Raw genomic sequence first — 26138 nt, 5'->3', positions numbered from 1 at the left:
AAAATTTAGCTAAAAATAAAAAAATTTGCCTTTTTCAATAAAACAGGCAAAATATAAGAATTGGTTATTACAAATCACCGGATACGGCCCAAGTTCTGCAGTCCCATGTTGTTCGCTATGAATAATTTTGAGTGACTAAAGTCATAACAATTTTGTATAACATCGCAATGTGCAATACACAATTTAATTGAAGTCGATGAAGTAATTGGTTTGTAATAATTTGGGGTTAACCAACAGTTTGTTTTATTGGACCTTGAAAAGCTGAAAATGTCAATATTTTCAATTTGAAAAATAGGGCCGATTGCAATAACTTTCAATTTAAATTATAACGTGACATACATCCCTATTCTGATATTCATAGGGGGATTTTTTTCTTGAATTTTCACTTATCACTATGCTTATGAAATGTAGCCGATTTTTTATTTGATGTCTGGTTTGTTAATTGTTGTTAGCAAAATGTAAGTCAAAACTAATGTATTGCTTATAAAGGGAAGAACAACACACAAGGCACAGTTTTGCAACAACTTACGATTCATCCGGCAAGTCCATAATAGCTTTTTTTTTTTCTGACATTTCTCCGTAGCTCTCTGTTTGAGGATTCTCTTATTCCTGACAATTAGAATACAAAATACTGTCCATTTCCAAAAATGACACAAATTAAACAATTAATGCTATTTAAGTGGATTGATTAAACTTAATTTTTTTATGAATCAAAAAATGTATCTAACATCCTCAAGATTTTCACATGAACAGCTGTTTACGTGAATGTCAAATTGGTTTAGGATAATGTAGTTCATTCGATGGATAGCAGAATGCAAAGGCAGTGTGAAAGGAAATCGAACGGGTAAATTGAATATAAGATCATTTTTAATAGCAGAATAGGGCTGATATACTAACTTTTTTCCTCTTTCAATTTACTAAGAATGGAATTAGATTCTTTCTAAACAAAAATGTTCAAGACAGTAAAGCCTTCTCAACTATTAAATATTTAAAGTCACAAGACAAATGTAACACATTTTCCATACAAGCTTAATTTTAATTTATTATTAAAATTCAAAACTTTTTTTAAATATCATCGTCATGAAAAAATAATCCAAAGTTTCGAAACATCCGAAGATATTTGTTATGCAAAAGGCATGAGACAAATTCATTGAGTCTGTTGAATCTAAAAGATTTAAAAAATAAAATACTTACATCATAATAAACACACGACTATGTACAAGTACCAATCAGCTATAACCCATACGTTTTTGATTAATAAAAAGAAATATATTCATTATAAAATTAAATTTTATTCGACTATAGGCAAGACGCGAGAGTATACAAAAAGTATCTTCGCGATACGATTGAAGGTACAATAATAATCATTGAGTCTTTATGTTTTCAAAAGATGCTAAACATACTCTATATAGAAATACATGACTATTGGGGACGATAAATTAAAGAATAGGCGCGCAATTGAAGGAAGCACATATAACATAACCCTTTGCCCCATTCCCATCTCTCCCCATCCGTCTGTCTTTGGTGAAATGCTAAGTGACTACATTTACGAGTATCTTTTAGATACTGAGCTAAACTAAGCCTTATTTCTTATTCCTTCGCGTATTCTCAGATACTTTTGCGTGGCATTTTAATTCTTTCGATTGCCATAATTTATATTTATTATACATGCGCGCACAATTTGATTTGTATTAATTTTTTGTTGTTGTTCTGATATTCCTTTGGGTTGGTTTTTGCGCTTTGAAATTTATTAAGCAGTACTTTTTTTCGTTTCATTTTTTGAATAAATGTTGGGGAGTGGTTCAGTGGTTCGATGCTATGCAAAGATAAAATAATCCCAAGCGCGACAAAAAGTGAACGAACTTTAAAAATAGGTACCTTGGGGCAGCTTTTTTTTTCAAATCGAAAAGATACAAAACAAAAAAGGATTATTGAAAATACTTGTATTGGAACGCCTTTTTATTAATTTAGTAAGTTGTATAAAAATATTTTTTTCTTAATAGTAACCTGTTCTATTTACATATTTTCTTATAAAACAATACGCCATTAAATGAAAAATACCAGCCAGAACAACAAGTGCTGAACAATCAAACAAAAAAGTGTAGTTTTGACTTCTAAATGAATTTTGCTGAAGTACTTCGATACCAGTTCGGACACAGGGATGATTCAAATTTTGCGAACATTCTGAAATATATAATAAAAATTAAAGTTTTGATCGATTGGTTGTTCAAATATAATAAACCAAGTGCTCTACTATCCACTTACCAATGCCTTCAACACCAACCCAATAATTGTACATAAGAGCTTCGTTGGAATAGAAAAACAATGATAAGTACTTGAAGAATGGCAGTGAATCAACATTGTAATAGGCCCCGCCAAAAATTAGGAACAGCAAATCAAAAGGAGCAGCCATTTCCGAAGCGAGTTTGTCCTTTTCGAAAATACTTGATATGAAAAATCCATAAGCTGTGCCCGCTATTCCTGCGAGACTCAAAACGAAGCCCATAGTGATAAATGTTGCCCAACCTCTGGTATACTGGACGGATGCATAGATTAAACCAAAGAACAAGTAGCTTTTGAAGAAAGCCGTCGGGATTATTGAAAGTGTTGTGGCTACATAGAAGGCGGACAAGCTGTAGGTCCCTTCCCCAACTTCACGTCGAATGATTGGCAATGATGATGGGAAATAAAACATCACTCCGTACGATGCTGTGAATATGACCTCGGTGGTAAAAATGTATATCGATCCAGTGATGTCTTGCACTGAGAGCTGATTAAGTCCCGCCACTCCGGAATACATGACTGATAAGGTTACTGATGTTATCTTAAGAAAAATCAAAAGAAATCTATTTAAAACCATTTCAATCTTATGAAGTTATGGTTATTCTTCATTTACCATATAAAATGCCAAGCTTGTCAATCCTTCTTTTATATTTCGAGTCTCTTCGGTGCCAAAACGCAATATTAAGAGATAGACCTGATAGAACCATGAGATCTTTTTGCTGAAATAATTACCATAAACTCTTATTTTATTTTCAAATTGATTTTTGAAATCCTTACAAATTATTGATCCTCTGTAGATAATGTTTGCTATAAGGTTTTTGTAGCAGCCAGCTGTCAGAGTACAGACCAGAATCTTCAGAATCAAATCTTAGCTTGACAGCGGTTCCATTATTTGAATTTGTACTGTGGCTATCGGAAATGGTTTTTAAATAAAAATCCGCAGGATTGCAGTTCTGAGGGAAGTGGAAGCCTAATCTGAAAGAAGTAAAAGTGTGGGTTTACAAATTCGAATAAGGATAAAAAGTAAAAAGGTTTTGCTATCGACTAGATTCAAACTGTAAATAAAGTTTATCAAAGTATATTTTGTACTATTCTGAAACTTGTCCTTTTCGACAAGTAACAGTTGAATTAGATTTCGAAATAAAAAAGACCCAAATTGATGATAGCTTCGGATTGTTAATTTTATTGAACTAATTATATTTTGCAATATGCAAGGTTGTCATTTAAGTACAACGTTTGAAAAGTATGAGATCAAAAATTGATTTTCAAGCTGCTTTTCAGGTGAAACCAATTTAACGGTTTTTTCCTTACAAACCTACCAAATGAAAACAACAATTTTTTGTTTAGTTCAAATGATATTGAAACCTATAATTATTTTACCAAATTAGTAGTATTTTTTTCTAATTTATTAACCTGTAAGAAAAAAGTACCATTAAATATTTGTAAAATGTTAAAGGGAATATTTTTTTGAGACATATTCGGGACATTAAACTTAAATACTGTACCATATCGGGCAGAATTTTATTTATTGTGATTTAAACTGCCAAATAACTTTTTTCTTTTACCTAAAGTTAACAACAAAAATCGTGTTTTTTTGGCATTTTATAAATAGTAGGTATAGTAGAGAATTACCAAGAAAACGCAACGACATTAGCCAGATTTTTGTATTTAAAAATTGGTACAACTGAAAGAAGATCTGTCCGAATAATAAAAAAAAACACACAAATAGAAGAAAGTTTGTGAAAATCAAAAGTTAAACTTAAGTCCACCAAAAATTCTAACTAAAAATAATAAAATAAACAATTTTCAAGAAGAAATGTCTAGAAACATCTGAAAATTAAGATTCTATAAAAATAGTAAAATAATAAATGGCAGCTTTGACATAAAATAAAAACTTCAAGAAGGGGGTTTGTTCGTAGACTACTACATTAACATGTAGTATTGAAGCGAGCTTGAAGCTCGTCTTAATTCTTTATATAACTGAATCGAGTTGAAATGAGCTTAATTTAACCCGATTCTGGTCGGGGATCGGAGTCGATTCAAAATTTGCAAAGAAAAACCTGTGTAGAGGAGTTGGTTTTACAGATAATGCATTATGGTCTATTTATTTGCATGTATAGTTTTATTTTAATCAAATTAAAAAAATTGGAAATACAATATATTGCAAATAATATAGCGTATTCTTATATGCTGCTGAACTATTCAGTTCTTCATTGTTTAACACCAATGAAACACTATTTGCATTTTAGAAAGTGCTTTCAAACTTAATCATTTTTAAATCTTCTTGTGCAGTGAAAACACTAAAAAGATTTATTTAATCTAAACTGAGATAAACCTTTCGTGGAAACATAGCAAAACTTAATCTTTTCTATTCTTCCAAAATAAGCGAAGTCAATAGTAACAGATTTTTTTTTTTTCGCCAATGGAAAACACATGATTCCAAGTGCACAACTACTCAACGAACACTGCCATCGAGATACGTATTCAATATCAATGGTACCAACATTTGAGAACGTAATCACTTAAGATCCATTCGAGACTCGTAGAAATGCCAAAAACCCATCCGTAGTAAGATTCTACTTTAACTTTTATCGGTAGTATTCATACTACGGATATTGATTTGTCATGTGTATAAAATCGTACTATACTATTGATAGATTTTCCACCAAAACACGGGTAATATTTTGTATAAGATAAAACAAGTTTGAAATCAACCCCTTTGCTTGTTTCCAAAATGTTCAAGTTGAAAACCAAAGTATGTACCAATTTTTAGGCGTCTTTTTTAAGTTTTTAATTATAGTGATCTTCTTGACTTTCCTAAAAATTATACCAAATTTCAAAAATGTTATTTTTATTATAAAAAGTTATTTTTGAGGTGATGTCATTTTTCCTAAAATATTCAAGCTGACAAATATTTGTTTTTTTTTTCAGTTATTTGATTTAAAAAAAAGTCATCAGTTGATTTTTGTAAGTTCATAGTGTTACTCCGTTTATAATCATTCTCATATAAACATGCAGTATTTTGAAGACAAAAATAAATTCAATTTTGAAATGATAAGTTTTGACAAATAAATATACATTAATTAAATTATACTCAATAAAACTACCCCAACAATTTGATAAGTGTATCAATGTTTAATTACAGACAAACTTTGTTAATTAAGAATCTCTCAAAAAACTGCTACATACTGCGCACAATGTCAGCGTGAATTAGTAACATTTTTATCTTACACACAAGATAAGAAATCCACACGAACCCAGTAATGAAGAAATTCGGAGCTAAATGTAAATATTTACTTACTTTTTAAAAAACTTCTGAGCGTCATCTGTAGTCCCTTGGTAGATAACACGACCGGCATCCATGATAATAACGTGGGTGAACAATTCATAGATATCCGATGTAGGCTGATGTATGGAACATATCACACTTTTTCTAAAAGTCTCGCCCAGCGAGATATCGGTGGCACTATCGTACGAGGGGTTAATGACTTCCATTTCAATAGACGAACTGAAGTCTTCTTGAATGATGGTACTATTACTGGAGGATGATCTTGAACTACTCTGGTGTCCTTGGCGTTGTCTTTTACAAAGTTGACGAAGGGTCTTAACGACACTCAAGGCACTAAAACTGTCCAATCCTGTGGTTGGTTCATCACAGAATAGAAAAGGCGGGTTTGTAATAAGCTGATGAAGAAGATGAAGATTTAGAAATAAAATGTTGAAGAATTTTATGATATGCCAACCTCTTCAGCCAAACTCAGGCGTTTTCGTTCACCTCCAGATAAATTTTGTATTCTCACATTAGCAGATCCAGTCAAACCAACCGTTCTCAAAACATCATTGACTCTCTGTAGCTTCTGAACCTTGGTTGTTTTCCGATGCATTTTGAAGTGAGACTACATAAAACCATAAAGACTGATAATCCAATTGGCTATAAAATCATATTATTACCATAAAGTACAGGTGCTCGAAAGCGCTAAAAGTGCGAACGCTTATTTCAAATTGCGGCAGAAAGCTGGAGAGACGAGTCATTTCCTTCCTATCAATTGCCACACCATTGAGAACAATGTCCCCGGTCAAGCTACCACGCAGACGTTGTGAAATAGCAGCCAAAAGGGTAGTTTTACCAGCGCCACTACTACCCAGAATAGCCACTAAGTCTCCCGTCTTCATGCCTCCACTTACTTGAAGAAGAATAAGAAGAAAATAAAAATATTGATTTGTTTTAAGTAGACGGGTAATTGAGATTGTTCCCACCATCGTGCAGGATATTGATCTCCTTTTGCTCTTGGCAGGAGTGCCAAAATTTAAAATTATTCCCCTCGTTGGTTGGCACTGAAAAATTTATATTTTTCCACTCTAGACACAAATCTGGATTTGATTGCATTTTCAAGCAATGGGTTTTTATTTTTATTTGTATATTCAAATTTCACTTTTTATTCAACAAGTTCACATAAAACAAAACGCTCGCTGTACGCCTTTAGACAGCATCTAAACACTTAAAACTATGAAGCAAAATAAAGATTTCAATTCTATTCCATCAGACTTTTTGATATGATTAAAAAAGATAAAATTCTTATCTGGCTTCGAGATTATCTATTTATGTTACTTTATTTACAAAACCTAGGCCAAGTCACTTTTAAAAATTCTATATCACAAGATGAAGCGCTTATGAGGTATCTCGTTGAAGTCTGTTTCGATTGTGATTATTCAAGCCCTAGCGACCTACTAAGGTACCACTTTTGCCTTATTGCATAGGACGGAAGAATAAATATCTATCAAATATCAGCAAAGGTACAATTGGTAACAAGTTAATAAGACAAAAAGTATCTTGATGTGCATATCATTTCGACCAGGTAGTTGAGGTGAGAATGCAAGTTAGCTGTGTTACCCTGATTTTGTTTACCTGGTTATTTATATTCGCAAGCCTATACTGCTTGGTTAAATTTGATGGATTTTCATTTTGTTAGAAGCTTTTTTTCAAGACTTGAGTTGCAGTGCTCGTCACTTTTCGCTGATTTTGTTGCACGCTTCATAATGATTAATTGAAGCATAAAGAAATGGGAATTACAATTAATCTTCGTAATGAACAAACAATCAAAAGATATCTTTTGGAATCCAGCAACAATACTTTACAGGCTTGTTGATAGTTAAGCCTTCTGAAGTGGACGCACCTCATAAGTGCTTCATATCACTATCAGTGTGTTCTAATTGCAGTGTTATTCTTCTAATAAATATTTTGTATTGTTGTTATGTTTGTTGTTTTGTTTAAGTAAAGAAATTCAAGTTGAATGGACATAGGGATTGTGTTCTTCTTATCTTTATATGCCTAAGAGACCAGAAGACACCAACGATCAAAAATGCTACCACTGTATCATTCATTGCACACTTTTGGAACTCGCCAATACTTTAGCAATATTAAATGTTTGAGGAAAGAATAAAAATAAAGGGAAACAATAACTAAGTGTTTTCAAACTCTTATCTACAGCAGCAACATTCTTGACTGTGCACACCGAAAGACTCGTGAGACCATGAATGGTATCCATCATTAGCGTATACAGATCTCAAGAACTTTTTGGACAATTTTGCGTACAACAAGTGCTTCATATTGACGAAAACTACTTTTCAAAAAACCCACAGTTTGGGCTTCAATTTCAATTTTTCCTAACGTTGGTTGTTTTTGAGTGAAATTCATTTAGTTCCGCGAAGGTACGAAACTGACTTCTTTATTATTAATAGCTATCAGTGTCAAAATAATCATTACTTAAAAAGAAGCTGCTAGATGGCCCACTCTTGATTACATTCCTTCATTATGAAAATAACATTATAAATTAAGGAGTGGACCCACATTTAAATTAATCTTTAAATTTGTGTCTTTGAATATTTGCAAATAATATTTTTCGTAAGCCATTTTTAATTTTTAAGAAACTTCAAAAAGTATGAAATCTAAGCTCTTTTTGTCCAGACAATTTAGACGTTAAATCAATTATGTATTATTAGAAGTTTGTTTTTTTTTTCGATTACCAAATGATAAATGCAATATTTTGTATAAGATGAAATAAGTTAAAAGACAACTTTTGCCGAAATTCAACTTTTAATAATTTATATTTGTTTATTTTTTAGGATTTTAGTTTTGGTTAAAAATTGTCAATTCGATTTTGCTAAAATATTACTAGATTACAATTTTCATGAGGTAATTTATTTATTTATTGATTTCGTTAAACAAACTAACGTTACAACTTAAGACTAATATTACATTTATTCTTAGATTAATAGATTTACAATGCTTTAAGAAATTTGCAAAAAAAATGCTAAACTGAAAAACTTTTGAGAAAATTTAGTTTAAATGTTTTACTTTTTAAAATCATCGCTTACAGAATATACCAAAAAGTAATACTTGTTGTAAACTGAAATCAATTGGTTGAGGGGACTGTTTTTACCATAGTTCGATCTGCTTGATGTGGGACGTAAAGGAACTTGTCTTCTAATACTTGAACGGCTATAAATAGTTTAATTGTTCCTTCTTGATTGCGTGTAAAACACATTGATTTACATTTGTCTATGTTTAGTAAAAGATTATTTATAAAACACCATTCGCGAAAACAAAATAGTTTTCATCATCTTGTAGGAGTAAACAGTCGTCAAGTGATTCGGTACATTTGAAAATTTTAATGTCATCAGCGTAAAATAAAACAGATGAGTGTTTTATAATAAACGTAAACGTACAAAATAAATAGTAAAGGTCCTAAGTGGCTACCTTGTGGTACTCCAGAGTTGGTATAAAACTATGATGACTGCTCATTCCTAAAAACTACGCTGTATGATCTATTATATAAGTACGGCGAAACCCAACTAACAAATTTATCGTTAAAGCCTTGGGATTTAAGTTTGGAAGTTAACGTTGTATGGCTCAATTTAGCAAAGGCCTTACTGAAGTCTGTGAAGACACATTCAACTTGTTTCCTTTTTTCAAACGAATCTAAACAAAATGAACTGAAATGAAAGAGGTTAGTAACTGTTGACTTATTTTGAACAAAACCATGTTGACTGTCACAAATTAAAGACTAACAATTAAACGGTATGAGGTAATATTTTTGTTCTTTTTTTAATATTTAAAACTATGCTTTAATTTTTGTTTGACTTTATACTTATTCTGTATGACGTCACAATGTGTAACACAAAATTTAAATAAAGCCGAAAGCGATATTGGTTCGTTAAAATTGTTGGGTCAAACAAATTCTTTTTTCATTTCTTAGAAGTTAGTTATAGCTATTATTGAAACCGATGCGGAAAAATGTTTGAATCGGTATTTGACGGTGTTTTCCTTTGATTAGAAATGAAAATTATATACTGATCAATAGGAAATTACACGCAGAATTTTTTTTGAGGAAAAAAAGTGTAATTGACATTTACTTTTCTCTAAAAATGTATTTTCTATTTTTCGTATGTAAATTCATTTTCCTGAACAGCTGATACTTTTATGTAAAAAAGTGAACGAATCGTTCCACTGATTTTTGTCCCAATTTAACACCATTCCAATGAAGGATTTCTGTTAGTAAAAATTTGTCGGTGGGTTGAAGGATAGCTTTAAACGACCTGTCAAAAATTCCAATATTTGTTTTCAATGATGAAAACCAATAACAGCTATAACTAGCACCGCACAGCTGATACTTTTATGTTCAAAAGTGAAACGAATCGTTCCACTGATTTGTGTTCCAATTTTACACCATTCCAATGACAGATATCTGTCAGTAAACATTTTTCGGTGGATTGAAGGATAGCTATATAAACCACCTGTCAAAAAAAAGTAATGTTAGTTTTCAATGATGGCACCTTAACTTAAAAAAAAACACTCGAAAAATTTTGTTGGAAGTAATTTCTGCCAATTCATTTGAAGTCAATATCGCTCCTAGTTCTTGGAAAATGGGCCACTGTAAAATATATCCCGAGAGTACGGATATGCAGACTTACCATTGATTTGGATTCTTAGGACCTTAAATTACCAAGAAATGTCAAAATTTCTATTTGACAACTAGGACCCATTACAATAATTTCCAATAGAAAGTTTATAAAATAAAAAACTAATAAACATCTCAACTGAATCACATTTATAATTTTCTTAAGATAAGTTAAAGTGTGAAGAAAATTTTAAAAATAATAAAATTGTTTCACATGTTAAATAAATTTAAAATTAAAGTTTAATTAAAATGAACAAATTTTTAGCGTTCTAGTTTTTAGTTTTTGGAAACTAATATTTCAACAAATGGCAGATCGAGGGGGGTAGGGTATCGTAGTGGTCATGACCACCCCTTCCTCTGAGAAATAAATTTGTTTTATTTTTAAAGAAATTCCCGTGAACTGATCGTATTGCTTAGGTATTTATTTTTTATAAACGAAAATACAATTTGTATTATACTGTTTTAAACTACGCTAAAAATACTACTTTAAACTAAGGATTGGACAAAAATCATAATATGAATCGGAAATCCAGCACAACACGGAAAGAATTGTAGAGCATTTATGACAATGCTAGTATGGCCTGGAGTCCCATACGATCTGTGATATTCCTACATTGTCTTGCAACTTGTCTTGGGATAATGTACTATACTGTATGGTACCACAATCTTTGCTTGTAACACTGGGCGCATAGAACGTTTGACGAGACAGCATTGCCTTCAGCCCCATACTGTACCGGAGATGTCGCAAAGCTAAAATAATCTAATAGCAAAAGTTGTCACTTCGGCCCTTGAAATATGAAAATGTAAAGTTAAGATAAACATTATTTCAATTTCCCTTAGAAAACATTAGAGAACATTTTTAAGCGGTGCTCAAATAATCATCTTTATGTTAAGTGTGTATAACCTCCCCCTGATTAAAAGTCAATGGTTTGAATTTTCTAAGCTTGACTCAAAATAAAGGAATACTATTTTTTAATCAACTATTGAACATTTATTAAATTAACTTATAGCCTACAATACTACATGAATTTATTATTAATTTAAACAAATTAAATCATTAAAATTTAACATCAAAAATTAACAAGTACAAATTCTCAAGCATTTTCTCAAAATACAACGTACGCGTAAGTCTTGGAAGCTTTACTTTTAGACTGTAAATCAATTCCGTTTAGAGCACGTGGTTTGAAGCAATTTAAAGAGTAAGAGAAACATAAATAAAAACACCTTCCCGCATCTACATATTTTTACTCTTTGGACTCTTTAGAGAGTATAAGTGAAGTGTTTTGATGATGAATATTGATGTGTACATGGATATCCATCCGCACAACTTATTTAACCCTATTGAATATCATCACGCAATCAAGGCTAAACCAGAAATACGGAAAACCACGGATGCAAATATTTATATTATTATTATAAATCTCATTTCTGTGTTTTTGTGAAGTGCAAATTTATATCCACTCCCACTCCGACTTCAATACCATTCCACTATTCCAAGTACTCGAAAAGGGCGTTCGATGAATTGTTTCTATTTGGATTAACTTTGGGCTTTCTTAGTTTTTGTGCCCTCATGCGAATCGTATTCACCTGGTTTATTGCTCTATATCTTGCAACAAGTTGTTGAAGTGGTCTGTTACAGAGATTCCATAACAAACGAGTTATACTCCAAATGCCCTCAAATCCGTTATAGATAAGAACGTTTGCGATGTAAACGATTGATAGGACACTGAAGCCTAAGAAAAGTGCAAGGGTTCCACCAAAAGACACTGAAAAAGAGGACAGCCATATAAACAAACAAAAAAATCGAAAATGTGTGACTTACCAAGCAAATCTTCAAAACTGAATACAACATCTCTTCGCATTCGGACCTTGGGCGGACTTACCTCCCAGCGAAAAGTTGACGTAACTCCTTCTTGTTTTGCATCTTTTGCTCCCCTATAACCGGTAGGTAATTCTTTAACTCTTTAAATTTGAGGAAGCATTATAAATGATTTGGAGACATACCATGACCTTCGTTTTATCGATTGAATGGTATATTGCATCTCGGTACAAGTGCTTGGACAGTTGCAAATATGAAGAGCCCAAACAGGCCACTTGAAGTCCAAGAGACACTCAAAGCCAGCAGGATTGCAACTGGGTCCTTCTGTTAAGTCAATAGACAACATTTGTCATTATTATGTTCAAAGGTAGTATTATTTAATTTTTGCTTAAATATTATCGTTTTACTAGCTGGACTGCCAGACGCTGTTTGGCATTTTTTGTGAAATTATTTTAAACTTTTTAAATTGAACTCACCGACATATGGATAAAAGAATGGCACACAGTTACACATCTCGAGAGCCATAACTGCTCTACATCGAGCAAGACACAGTGACTTGGTGTAAATCTGAAGAAGAACATGATTTTAAAAATGTGTCAATTATTTAGAAATAAAGAACTTATCTTACTGGTAATTGTGCGACGTGTTCATCTAAAAATACACACTTTCTCTGTTTAGGAGTTAAATCACGAAGTTTTTCACTTGCCCTAAAATTTACAAACGTTAACTTTAATATTCTAAATTCAATTTGTTTTAAAAAATAAAATTAATGTTTACACTGTTTCCGATATCTTGTAAGTAGCAATAACTTCTTCTGATTTCCGAAGAGCAATAACATTGACATCACTTCCAGAAACTTCAAAAGCTGAATGCACATCGATCTATAGAAAATTTAAACTAACTGAATTATTGCTTTTTATACAATTGCTGAAAGTTTACAGTTCCAGTGCTTTCAGATATATCCATTTTGATAAAACATTTTTGTTTTCCAAATTCACAGATCAATGGTTCGTAAGATTCTCCAACTTCATCATCTCTTATGATAGAAGAAGCATTTGAACCGCTTAATGAAAAAATGTAATAAAGTAGTTAATCAAAAACAAAACAAACATACGGTTCTCTCCGTTCGGCTTGAATAGTAGATAATGGTGAGTTAATAGCATAACAACGCCCTCTCTCAGTCATTATTGGATTCACACGAATCTTAAACCATGGATTAAAGCTTGTCAAAGTCTGGTCGAAAGATCGATAAACCTCAGCCAGTGCCTCATTCAGATCAACATCCTCAAAACGTTCATCGGTTGCAAAACGTGCCAATTCGACATAATTATTTGCTGTGGCATTAACAATAGCATACAAAAATTCCACAAAATAAAAGTACTCTTCATCGGCAATAGATATATTCCATTTGTTTTGAATAAATTCGTCAGCCTTGTACGAGTCCAGATGGTCGTAGTAGCAAAGTGTCACTGCTGGCATTGTTCCCTTCCAGCCACGATAATCACGATCCAATGAGACTACTGTTGGTGAGATCCTATAACGTCGTAATTGCTTAGAGCTTATGAGGTATGCGGCATAAACTGACAGAGTTATCAAAGTAAACCATAAGACCCTTTGAAAAATAATTTTAGTTCCAAAGATTATGATTTTGTTGCGTGTTTTTGAACTCACCTTTCACTCCAGTGAAGTGAACGATTAGCAACAAGTCTAATTGCTAGAATTCCACTAGAATCTCCTATTTCTTCCAAGATTTGCATAGTTTTCCCCCTGATTCTTTTTCCCAGGGGAATAATTCGACACCAAAACGAAGACAAGGCATTTCTAATAGATGACAATGCATCCCTCAGAGGTTTTCCCAGTGAAAATTTCATGCTGACTAAATTATGAATCACTGCACGTGAAATGTCCAAAAGTATAACTCAGCTTATTGGGAAGTTCTTTAAATGCTTCCATTGAGATATCAACACATATGATTGGATTTTTCGATAGTAGAACAAACAAAGTATTGTTTACTTAATTGTTTAATATTGTTTTGAAAAAGTATCGTTATTTTAGTTCTATTACTGAGTAATGTAGACAATTAACTGATAGTCTCCTGATTGTGTACCCTTTTTTAAGCAATGACTATGAATTTTTGTCAGCATTGTTTCCAGCTAATGGATCCATTGTAACGCTATTTCGTCGTGATGGGTAATGAAAATCAATTCTTCTAAGTGATTATTATAATTTATTATGTTGCCATATGAGTACTTATCAATAGTTAATAAAATAAACAATACATTTATGTTAAACTAAGCACTACTATGTGTATTTGTAAGAGCTTCAAATGTGACATCGTATTGAATTAGAAATATTACCAAAACAGAAGTGTTCACGAGCAGCTGTTAATTGATCAAAATTTTTTTATTAAAAAAATTGTTTAGTATTTCAAAAACTTAATAAAAACTACCGATGTTACAAAGGACAAGTTTAAATCCATAATATTGCAAACAACGTGAGACCTGGTGTTAACCATTAATTGGAGAAGAAATCTTCTAATCTAAAAAAAAAACATTAGTAAACTTTAAACAATCTGTAACTATATAAATTTCGGTATAATTTCAATAATAAATAAATGAACAACTATTGAAATAACACCATTGTTGTTCAAGGATAATTGATTTAGAGTAAAAATCTTCTATTTTTAAGAATAGATAATTCTATCATTGATTTATTGCAAGAAATGATACGAAATATTCGTTACCATCAATTCCATTTGCACATTTTCAGGCTGGACATTGCCTAGAATCAGGGTGATTTTTTGCATCTAATCAATAAAATATAAATTGAATTTGAATTTATAAGTGTTTCAACAAAATGTAGCATTTTAATCACCTCAAAAATTATTAATTGGTTATAATATAAAATTAAAAACATTTTTCCAGCATGCATCGCCACCCAAGCAATAGAGTACATCAATAACACGATATTAATTTCATTTTTCTGATTTGAATTTTGATAAATTAAAAAAATATTGATACTTATATTGAGGTAGGATCCACAGTAAATTAAAAGCACCGTATATGAAAGCACAGAATTCACTTCTTTTGTTAATATTTCCAGAGTCGAGTACAAAATACTAAAACTTCTAATAATAATTTTAAATGGAAATAAATTGTATTTACTGTGGAAATCCTCCATAGCTTCGACAAGTGATTGACATCTCAAATAAATTGCATACATCAATTGGTAGTATTGCATAATTGAGAATCCAATAATAAGGTTTGGAAGAGCATAAACTGTTAGGCTTCGAAGAACGCCAATAGTTTCTCTTCTGCCATAGTAATAATTCAAAATTACCGAAATCGCAGCGTAGATTGCCAAAAGTAGAAGATGTATCAGTGAAAACTTTCTCAGTCGATTATAGTTTGGTTTGATGCCGAATTTCATTAATTTTTGATCAATGGAAACAATGGATTCAATGATCCTTGGGATACTCGAGTGCTTTTTGTAACCAACGGCCATAATAAGAAGGACATGGATTAGGTATACCAAGTACTCACTTAGGAACAGTGGTTTTTGAATATTCGGAAGTGAAATGTTGAAAAAGCTATACTCAACGTAGACACTTGTGGCAATTGTAATATAAACTGCAATATACCATAGGATGTGAAACAATATTTTCCAGGAGTTCCAATTTAGTAGGAAATCTTCACCAATATCAATAGGCGTTACACAAAATACTTTTGAAATCAAAAGGTATAAACGAATGGCTTTGTATAATTTTGATTCTAGATTAAACGCAAATACAAAGGACTTTCTTGAGGTATTCATTTTTTAAAACTAAACTGTCACACACGCTGTGAGCCAATGGTAGAAAAAGGGTATTAATGAAAGCTTTTAAATAGATATTTTTTGTGTTTAATAAGCAGTGATTAATGGACATAAACTCACTCCAAAAATTCAATAATTAAGTCCAAGAAAAGTGGAAGGAGCATTATTCTGTCTGAAGCAGGTGCAGTTCTAGCTCATACCTAAAATTTTTCTTTTAGTTTGCTGAAGGAAACTGCAAGTTTTAAGATATTTTACATACACTTTGTTGTAATTCAAAACTTATAGATTTTATGGGAAAATGCAATGCACAATAATTTATCTTGCAGTATTATTTAAAAAGCAGCTTATGTGGAACCGAAGTATTTAGAATTTTAATACTTGCAGAAAACATTCTATGCCTTAGTTACAAAATTTCAATTCACAAAAATCAACCACAAACTTTGCACTTGGAGTGGCTGGACCTATATTTTATACGTTATTTCAAAATGTATCAGATAGTAAAAGTATTTTACTATTTTACGAAAAAAGGCAGTTATTTCGCTAAAGTTTAAAAAAAATAAAGTGTATACAATTCTGTCTGCTCGTAATACTTCTCTTACCATTATTTCCATTTCAAAATTGTGGGGATTCAAGTATTTCACCAAAACAGTAATTTTGTCCTTCTAAAACCAAATTAATCAGCATTTTTTTCTGTACTAGATTTTTTAATATTTTATCGAAGTATCTTACCTCACCAATAATCCTCTGGTTATAATACAAAACACTAAACATTTTCCCCATATGCATAAGAACCCAAATAAATGAATAAGTGAAAAACCCTATTTCCATCACGTTCTCATCATCGATACACTTGTATACGAAAAATATATTCAAACTCAGATTGATAAAAGATCCAAAATATATTATCAATATGAAATATGAAAACACCGAATTGATTTCTTTTGTAAATACTTCCAAACTACAATAAATCCCCCTCAAAACATCAAGAACTTCTCCGGGATTCTTTAATTTAACCATGCGATTGTCCGATTCGTATTGTTGTTTGAATTCTTGAATAGTTTCGGTGAGAAATCGCCATCGAAGATAACTCACATAAAGTAGAAGATAGTATTGCAACATAGATGTCCCAATTATGACATTTGGAATCAAATAAACTATCAGACAATTAAATGTCTGAATAAAATTCATACCATCCACAAAGCAAACGAATGCCAAGACTGTTACAACATAGAGGAGCCATAAGCACAGATGAATAAATGTGAACCTTCTCAAGACTCGGAAGCTTGGTTTCTTGCCAAACTCTATCAATTTGCAGTCAAGTGAGACTGTAGTTCGAACGAAATGAGCAAAGACCTTGTGCTTCAAGTAGCAGGCAGGCATTAGGAATATAATGTGGACGATGAAGACAAAGTATTCACTGAAAAACAGCGGTTTTTGAACCGTCCGTAGGGGACTTGTTCTTTGTAAATACTCAAAGTAAATACTTGAAAGGATGTAGAAACAAGTGAAAATACACCATAAAAGATGCAATATGACCTTCCAAGAAATCCATTTCAGCTGTTGAAGATTGTTGTCCACAATTGGTGCAACACAGAAAAATTGAGAAACAATGAGAAGTGGCTTAACAGCATTGTGCAACTTCTTCTCTAAGCTTAAGGCTAGCGTTAGCGGTTTATTTGAAATATCCATTGGAGCACTATGAACAAATACTAAGTACTATTAGAAAAATCAACTACTAACTCAAAGGTAATTAATTAAATAAATATTGGTCGATTCTATCATTCCATTAAATGGTTTAATTGATTTCAAGTTAAATGTGATAAATGACAACTATCTACCTCTTCGATAGACCCCTTCTTCTAAATATGATATGATTTATTGTATAGAAGAAAATGTTAGTGTTTAGAAATTTTGTGGAATTTTTTAAGAGCTTATTGGAATATTGGTTGAAGTGATATTTGATGGTGGTCGAGTAATTAAAATAATTTCTCCCAGGTCAATTTGAATGAGAAAAATAACGTAGATTGATAATGCACTAAGGAGCTATAAGAAATAACAATAATTACAAAAAGTATTCTAAATGAAAATATTGAAACTTACTCCACCAATTAATTCCATATCAAGATCAACTATTCCACAAGCCATTTGGATGTTGTTTCTCACAACCAATTGCATGAGAAACCGATTGATAGCTTCCTCTGTTTTAGTTTCAACACCTTCGAAGCAACTTAAAATTATCCCCATTTGAGATTTCTGTAAAACAAAAATGATTTCAGTTTTATAAAATACAAAATTGTACATTTTTTACAATGTTAAATCTTAAAGATTAGAATTAGATTAACAACAAAGACAAATTTCGGTTTTTAAAGTAACTTTTAACTATTAGCACAAATGTATCATACGAAAACTTAAAACATCGGTAATAAATCACATGCAACAAACTAAATGTATCGTTCCTGTTAGAGTTTAACAAATTATAAATTTGCAACAGTCCGTTGAGAACTAGGGCCTAGTGACTTATAACTCTCAACCATTCCTGTGTGCGAGTAATGTTGTCAGGAATGGAGGGGACCTATAGTTTATATGCTGAATCTGAACGGCTAATTTGAGAAAGCACTTCTCATGACAAGAGTAACTCTTAGAGAATTTGTCAATTCCTCGCAAGAGGCAGTGCCCGTGAAAAGACTTTAGATGGCATAGGCAGGGATCGAACCCAAGACCTCTGGCATGACAGTCCAACGCACTAATCATCACACCACGGGTACTACTTGTTGTTTGAGTTAAAAGTTTGGGTAAAAAAATATCGAAATTATATTTTCTTTGAGTTTTTTCTGCTTAAACGGCGTTTTTAAAAACTAAACACACTTCTATGTGCCAACGGAAGATATGGCAAGTACCGATTTTTAAAACCAATTTTCCAACTCGTTTTTAAATTTCAATTTAAGTTTCACATACCACATTCAATAGACAGCTATTTGCATAGAGAATCACGAAAAACTTTAAAGTATTCAAAGCTACCCAAAACAGTGCATACAATACTGACGACCAAGTACATTCCTCAGGCCTTTCTGGCATCTTGTATAGAACGAAAATTTGTACACTCAGTGTAAGAAAAGCTGACAGGAAATTTGCAGTTATAGTCAGACCAAAAACTTCAGTAACATCACCAACAAGAACTTCCAAGTGCGCGAAAATGCATCGCAGGTCTTCCAGAATTGCTGGAACGTTGCTACGAGGCTTCCCATGTCCTTTCATTACCTCTGTCAAAAGTAAACATGGAGTTGTTTGTTGAATTTTCGGACTATTCAAATCCTCTAGAATCGAGTTTATAACCTCATACCGAGTCAGTATTAATGTCAGAAGAATCCAGTATTGTCCAATCCACAAGAAGATGGTGATATTTGGTAAAATGAATACGATGGTACTTTTAAGGAACATGAAGAGATCTTCGGCGTTGTAGAAAAAATCAATCAACGTTGTTGAAATAAGAAGTGACGCTCCGATAACAACTATTTTCATAATTTTCTTGTACACTTTGTGAGTGATCTCTTGATGGATGGCTTTTGGTTTGTAGATTTGAGTTCTCTTCTCGAGTTCTTGAATCCGTTTTGGAAAAGTCTCATAGCAATCCTTATGATAATAGCATGTAATAATTGTCAATACAATCAAAGCAGCATCGGCGAAGTACTCACTGAAGTAGAGAGCCTTTTTTATTGTTGTCATATTGACTTCAAATATCCTTTCCAAGGACCATGATGCTGCTATAATGCAAACAACTATCAATGTGCTCCATATAAAATGAAGTTTGATCAGAAAACATCGTTTGCAATCCAACAATGGTGCAGCACAAAATATCTGACTGATAATAAGCATGGTCTTAAAGAAGTAGGTAATTGTCGCAGTGCGAAAAATCTGAACTTTTACTGGTTTTTGAATTGGTAAGACCTTAGCCACCATTTTTGAAGAATACCAATGTCTGATTGTTAACTGACAAGTATTCGATAGGAACACATTTATTATCTATTAAACTCCTTTGTACTGAGTGGATTAATCAGTTGACATTTGTGTGAAATTATCAAATTAAAGTTGCATGAATTTGGTTGTCAGAGTTATAATGGTTAATGATTCGAAACATTAAGGGAAAAGGGTGAATTTTGTCAAGTTATTCCTCAAGTACGTTTTTTTTGGAAATAAAAATGAATTCGACACACAAATGTATTTCCTAAATCTTGGAGATTACAAATTAATCTTGGTTTTATTTAACCAGGTTTGCGAAAATTCAATCTAACCCCAGTCCATATTAAAGTATAGCGATGAACACATCACTTTTTGGAATAATGGAAGGAGACTTTACCACTTCCCGTACAAAATGGAGTGCTCTTCCTGTTTTGAATATGCCTTCAAATTAAATCAGACATTCATTATTTTTGTGTAGAGAAAACATTTTTTGAATCCTCTAACATAGTTGTGGAATTATTTCTTAGTGGGATGTCGGTATAATCAATCTTGACTAGAATCAAATTATGCAGTAAGTCGAACTAGCCCCGTGCTCATATGTATGCGAAATATGAACAGATCTTTTATTCCACAGTGCAAGTGAGAAACTGTCAATGTGAGAAACCTTTTCTCTCACTTTCACTTCATGTGGAAAGATGAAACATTTTTCCTATTTCGAGAACTAAGCGTGTTTAGAAACTTGAAACATCTGCAAAAACAAATATTTATTGTTTTTCAGTAAATGAATGCATTTTATCAATTTAAGGCGGAGTATTTCATTTGGTTGATATTTCTAAACACGTTTTTAGTATCACTATTTTGTTGCGAAAAAATATTTCTTTATGTAATTAATTTTCAGCTTCACTTTTATTTTAATATTTCCTGTTTGTTGCTTTAGATATGCAATGGTTATTCTGTTTATATTATTCCTCTTTATTAATTTAAAATATTTGCTTATTATGCTGAAAACCGGGCTACAACTTCTATTTATAAAGACCCTAAGGATGCAAGCTGATTATCTCCTGCAAGTTTTTAGTATGAACGAATACCGACTTGTTAGAAAACTAGTAGTAAAAACTGTAGAAGACTAAAATCACTTGTACAGGTCAGGTCTCGTAGAAGGATGCAACCTATCTCACTGGTAGGAAACAAATTATTAGGATTGGTGACTTGAAATCTAGCCCGATATTAGTTTCTTCAGGTGTTCCCGAAGGTAGCCATTTGGGACCACCATTATTTGACTTGTTTATTAATGATTTTCCATCAGTTTTATCAACAGCCAACTGCTTAATATTTGCAGATGATATAAAAATGTTTAAGGTTACAAACAGTTATAATGATTGTGTTGTATTTCACCAAGACATTTTAAAGTTTGAAAATTGGTATGAACAAAATGATCTTGACCTTAATATGTCAAAGTATTCTGTGTTAACTTACAGTCACTTAAAAAAACCCATTATTTTTGATTATTTCCTCAAAGGAATCAAACTATTAAGAGTTCACGGGATTAAAGTCCTAGGGGTAGTATTTGATGAGAAACTTAACTTTATTTCACATGTATCCTATTTTGTTTCAAAAGCTAACTCTATGTTAGGTTTCCTTAAACGGAATTCTTCTGATTTTAAGGACCCATATACACTGAAAGCTATTTTTTGTTCACTTGTTAGACCAATTTTGGAGTATTGTTCTGCCATTTGGAATCCCGGTGGAAATCTGTGGATTAAGTATCGTAGATTGAATAAATAAATAAATAACTTAAGAAGATGTATCGGACAGTAAAGCTCTTATGTACAAGGATATAGCAGAGGTAGATGAGAAGTGTAGAGCAGAATATGCAGCTTAAGTAGGGTCAATGTTCAGAACAACTTACAGTAGGCTTAACCATAATCTCGCAGAAATGAACTACTTTATTTTGTAAATAATGTAAACGTCATTGCTACAATGGTGAAGTTAAGAAGCGAACTACTCAACCTGAACTGAACTTCATACCGCAAATAGTACACTGCAGTCTATTTAGCAGAAAGAGAAAACGTCATGCGGAACGTGTCTAACTTTAAGAGAAATAAGAAGAAATATTTTTGGAAGTGACTTTTTATCAGAGGAATATGTTCTTATTATGCTGAATGAGATGGATGTCTCCAAGCTGTATAAATATTGCAAAGTTGCCATCGATCACTGAAATCAAGCATCAGTGGGCGTGGTTAATAGACAGATGGTGGACCGTCTCGAAACCTACCGCGTGCTGTTGTAATGTGTTCTTTCTCTCTCTGTTATTCTTTCTCTTCTGTCCTTCTGTCTTGTATCAATGTCTTGTGTTGTTATCACCTTACATAGTCTAGCCGCGCAAGATGTTGTGTTCTCTACTAGCTGTAGTCTGTTCATTTATTGGCGGTGTAAGTGTGTAATGCAATGTAATATATGAATCAAGACTTCTGACCAGAGACTACGTGTAGTTAATTGGATAAACTACACGTTTGATTTGTTTCATTTACTACCCTACATTTGTTACGTATGTTACCTTCACAAAAAACGTTAAATTTCAAAAAGAATTGAAAAAAAACGTAGTTAAATGTAGCAGACGTAGCGGTAGACGTCAAAACGTATTTTGAAATGTCCATTCAACCACCAAATTGACAAATTGCATCTAAAAGATAATTGTGGAAGTGTGAAAAACTAACTCTCGTCGTCGGATACACTAAATAAAATAAACGACAAAAATAAAACAGATGATTATTAAATTTGCATTTTTCTTTCATAAAACTTCGAATTACTGGATTTAGTTCATTTAAGCAAGATATTTGGTTCTTATGTATAGTTCAGTGTTTTTCACTCGTTAGTCGTTACTTATTCACTAGTTTTTTTAAATTCTTTTTGAAATTTAACGTTTTTTGTGAAGGTAGCACACGTAACAAATGTAGTGTAGTTAATGAAACAAATCAAACGTGTAGTTAATCCAATTTACTACACGTAGTTTACCGAGTAGATTACCTGACGTAATCTACTCTGCCATCTCTAGTTAAAAACTAACTCTCAAAAATTCGGAACAGGCATATACACTATACTCTTAAAATGAACGACAAAAATTAAACAGATGATTATTAAATTTGCATTTTCCTTTCATAAAACTTCGAATTCCTTGATTTAGTTAATTTACGCAACATATTTGGTTCTTATGTATAGTTCAGTGTTTTTCACTCGTTAGTCGTTACTTATTCACTTGTTTTTTTTTTATTCTTTTTGAAATTTAACGTTTTTTGTGAAGGTAGCACACGTAACAAATGTAGGGTAGTAAATGAAACAAATCAAACGTGTAGTTAATCCAATTTACTACACGTAGTTTACCGAGTAGATTACCTGACGTAATCTACTCTGCCATCTCTAGTTAAAAACTAACTCTCAAAAATTCGGAACAGGCATATACACTATACTCTTAAAATGAACGACAAAAATTAAACAGATGATTATTAAATTTGCATTTTCCTTTCATAAAACTTCGAATTCCTTGATTTAGTTAATTTACGCAACATATTTGGTTCTTATGTATAGTTCAGTGTTTTTCACTCGTTAGTCGTTACTTATTCACTTGATTTTTTTTTATTCTTTTTGAAATTTAACGTTTTTTGTGAAGGTAGCACACGTAACAAATGTAGGGTAGTAAATGAAACAAATCAAACGTGTAGTTTATCCAATTAACTACACGTAGTTTACCGAGTAGATTACCGGACGTAATCTACTCTGCCATCTCTAGTAGTAAATAAAAAAATAGCATTTCTGCCATCTCTGCTTCTGACGCTTTAAATTTGCTAGTCATTTGGTTTATTTTAATCTCTGTTTTTAAATTGGCCTTTTTTAATTTTTAATTGTTTTTTTTTTGCTGCTAATGCCAGTATTTTAATTTATTAAAGTTGTCAATCTAACAGACCCAAATGCCATGATATTATGATTTTTTAATAAAATATTTATGTAATAATTGTAAAATTAATCTAATTAATAAAAATCGCTAATTTATCTACTAGAAAATTATAAAAAAATTGAACAGATTCTCAATTAATGTCAGGTTATCAAACAGTACTTTCGCATCAAGATGTTACACAATTCGAGTCTCGCTAAAGAACTGTCAAAGTTTCTTCCAAAATATTTAACCTAGTCAAGTTTTTATTTTATAATTACATTTTAAGAACACTTAAACTTAAGTCTCCTTAACTTTCAAATAATATAACTATAATAATGAATAGGAAAAAAGCATCCAAACCTTTATTTTCATACTTCACCACTCCGTTTGGTCGGAAATTGACCTTTATCGCTGCCGGCACCACTACTGTAGGTCTGTTCATTGGTAATTTCATACCTCACACATTCTTCTTGGACAAATATCAGGAATTTGTGCAGTGCTACAAGTAATTGCAATGTTTTTCTAAATCAAAATTGATAAGTCTACTATAACAAAATATGTTTATAGAGATGGCATTCCTCGTCCTGTTCCGCCGGAGATTAAAGAACGTCTCGAAAGAGCAATGAACATTCTCAATGTTCCAGCGTATGAGCGTAGAGTTTTGAAGCCATTTACTGTCTATGGATTCGATATGTTCTCCGCAGGATCAACTAAATCCAAATATGGCGGAATCATTGGTATTCCAACGAACTACTCGTACACTTCCATCGACAACATCGATCGAAGTGAGATTCGCTTCCGCACCGAACAAATCAAATGGGGCTCTGAAAGTGGCCAGATGTTGCAGGAAGCACTCGTTCTTAAGGAAGACGAACAAATCTTCGGAATGTGCAAAACAATTCTTGAAATGCAGACGCAACGAGTTCTTCTTAACTCGGCATTCCCCAGTATATCCTTCCTGGCAGTGTATAGCGTTGGAAGTTACCTCAACCAGAGAATGAACCTGCTAGCGAAGCCGATTTCTGTGAGATAATTACCTTTCATTTGGCTTAACTTATAAATTTTATCCATTTCCTTTTGTTTACTAGTTGCGTTTGGTGATGTACGCGATTCTTGGACTCTTTGGGGTGGGAAGTTGGTCATTCATGAAAGACTACAACCAAGTTCTCTATGAGACATCAATAGACAAGCAGATAAGTACATTGGGACCAGATTTCGTTGACGCTGGAAGGCGCTTCTATGACAAACTTTTGAAAAAGAACATGGCTCTGCGTGCCCTCATTGGCGATGATACCTACACATCCAAGGGCAACGAGAATTTCTATTTGCGACAGAAGACACTCCCTCTGACCATTCACAAAGCCTTCTTCGAAGAAGAATGGAACAAACTTAAAGGAGAGAATCAAGAAGCAGCACAGTAGTTTTGTTTTAGTGTTTTTTTAGGATTTTAAATAAAAATGTTACATTATTATGAAAGGAATGTTGCTTATTGTTTGATTTTCTTTATGCTCTTCCTAGAGGAATGATGAAACTCATATAGTCAGCAGTTGCTCCCCATTCGGCACGTTTCGATTGAAATACTGAAACCCAAGCTATGATGGCAATTAGCCAAACAAATGCTCCAATACCCGAGTATATCACATCTATGAGATTTGTTAAGTTGGATGATTTTAATTAAAACAAATATATAATATGAGATATTTACATTTTTTAATATCAGTTTGTTCCTTGTAAGCAGGCTTGCGGAATGCCTCATTGAAGAACCAAAAGAAGTTGATTGCCCAAACAAAGGGGAGTAGAGCGAAGCCAGCTGTGTTAGAATAGTTTTTGATCAGATTGCACGGGTTTTTCTATTAATTTATAATTACCTTTAAAATACCATCGGCACAAGTAGAGTTTCTTTTCGTGTGGTACTTTTGAAATATCCATGTTTCTTCTAAAATAAGAACAAGAACTTATACAAAATAGGGAATCAAACAAATTGCAATACTTTTCAATGTTCAATTAAACAAAAACTTATATTTTATGAAACAGATGACTTTGACATAACTCAAAGATTGTCAGAATTTCGATACTCTAATAAAAATGTAGTAGATTGAAAATTAATCCATTGCTGGTTATTGCATACCATTGGGATGTATCTGGTTTATGTATTAGATACAAAATATTCCGAAACTTGTTATTTTAGACAAAAACCAGTTATGTTATAAAACTAAGAATGGACTAATTGATTGCATATTTTTTTGCTCATGAATTTGATTTCACTTATTCTTGTTGAATTGCATGACCTACTTTTTGGAGCTTATTGCAGACAACTCGTATGGGATCTATTCTTTAACCTTTCTCAGCCTTCTGCTTTAAAAGGACATCATTGCTG

The 26138-nt window shown here is 32.3% G+C and overlaps 6 protein-coding genes across 6 annotated transcripts; 1 reads left to right on the top strand and 5 right to left on the bottom strand.

Annotated features, from left to right (window-relative positions):
• Positions 1 to 1909: 1909 nt before the first annotated feature.
• LOC129951560 (protein brown) lies at positions 1910 to 7008 on the bottom strand. The gene is made up of 8 exons (XM_056063780.1): positions 6541 to 7008; positions 6235 to 6467; positions 6027 to 6179; positions 5585 to 5967; positions 3061 to 3258; positions 2897 to 3002; positions 2266 to 2824; positions 1910 to 2184 (listed from the first exon to the last, which is right to left on the bottom strand). Exons 1-8 carry the CDS (start codon positions 6668 to 6670, stop codon positions 1997 to 1999), a joined length of 1950 nt encoding a protein of 649 aa, XP_055919755.1. The 5' UTR covers positions 6671 to 7008; the 3' UTR covers positions 1910 to 1996.
• Positions 7009 to 11427: 4419 nt separating this feature from the next.
• Positions 11428 to 13817, bottom strand: LOC129948965 (sodium channel protein Nach). Its single transcript, XM_056060128.1, has 9 exons — positions 13732 to 13817; positions 13175 to 13672; positions 13000 to 13123; positions 12838 to 12941; positions 12689 to 12767; positions 12537 to 12627; positions 12246 to 12384; positions 12064 to 12176; positions 11428 to 12007 (listed from the first exon to the last, which is right to left on the bottom strand). Exons 1-9 carry the CDS (start codon positions 13815 to 13817, stop codon positions 11730 to 11732), a joined length of 1512 nt encoding a protein of 503 aa, XP_055916103.1. The 3' UTR covers positions 11428 to 11729.
• Positions 13818 to 14291: 474 nt separating this feature from the next.
• LOC129948964 (putative gustatory receptor 59f) lies at positions 14292 to 15873 on the bottom strand. Its single transcript, XM_056060127.1, has 4 exons — positions 14959 to 15873; positions 14804 to 14866; positions 14510 to 14599; positions 14292 to 14441 (listed from the first exon to the last, which is right to left on the bottom strand). Exons 1-4 carry the CDS (start codon positions 15871 to 15873, stop codon positions 14352 to 14354), a joined length of 1158 nt encoding a protein of 385 aa, XP_055916102.1. The 3' UTR covers positions 14292 to 14351.
• A 1923-nt stretch (positions 15874 to 17796) lies between these two features.
• On the bottom strand, positions 17797 to 19830 carry LOC129948963 (putative gustatory receptor 59e). The gene is made up of 3 exons (XM_056060126.1): positions 18829 to 19830; positions 17974 to 18126; positions 17797 to 17916 (listed from the first exon to the last, which is right to left on the bottom strand). The coding sequence occupies exons 1-3, from the start codon at positions 19828 to 19830 to the stop codon at positions 17797 to 17799; spliced, it is 1275 nt and encodes a 424-aa protein (XP_055916101.1).
• Positions 19831 to 23995: 4165 nt separating this feature from the next.
• On the top strand, positions 23996 to 25241 carry LOC129951571 (transmembrane protein 177). Its single transcript, XM_056063793.1, has 3 exons — positions 23996 to 24266; positions 24329 to 24785; positions 24850 to 25241. Exons 1-3 carry the CDS (start codon positions 24097 to 24099, stop codon positions 25180 to 25182), a joined length of 960 nt encoding a protein of 319 aa, XP_055919768.1. The 5' UTR covers positions 23996 to 24096; the 3' UTR covers positions 25183 to 25241.
• On the bottom strand, positions 25179 to 25790 carry LOC129951580 (gamma-secretase subunit pen-2). Its single transcript, XM_056063812.1, has 3 exons — positions 25630 to 25790; positions 25467 to 25571; positions 25179 to 25404 (listed from the first exon to the last, which is right to left on the bottom strand). The coding sequence occupies exons 1-3, from the start codon at positions 25688 to 25690 to the stop codon at positions 25265 to 25267; spliced, it is 306 nt and encodes a 101-aa protein (XP_055919787.1). The 5' UTR covers positions 25691 to 25790; the 3' UTR covers positions 25179 to 25264.
• Between the last annotated feature and the right edge of the window lie 348 nt (positions 25791 to 26138).

This window comes from Eupeodes corollae, chromosome 3, assembly GCF_945859685.1.
Source record: "Eupeodes corollae chromosome 3, idEupCoro1.1, whole genome shotgun sequence".
Taxonomy (NCBI): domain Eukaryota; kingdom Metazoa; phylum Arthropoda; class Insecta; order Diptera; family Syrphidae; genus Eupeodes; species Eupeodes corollae.
This window is presented reverse-complemented; position numbering and strand designations above follow the sequence as displayed.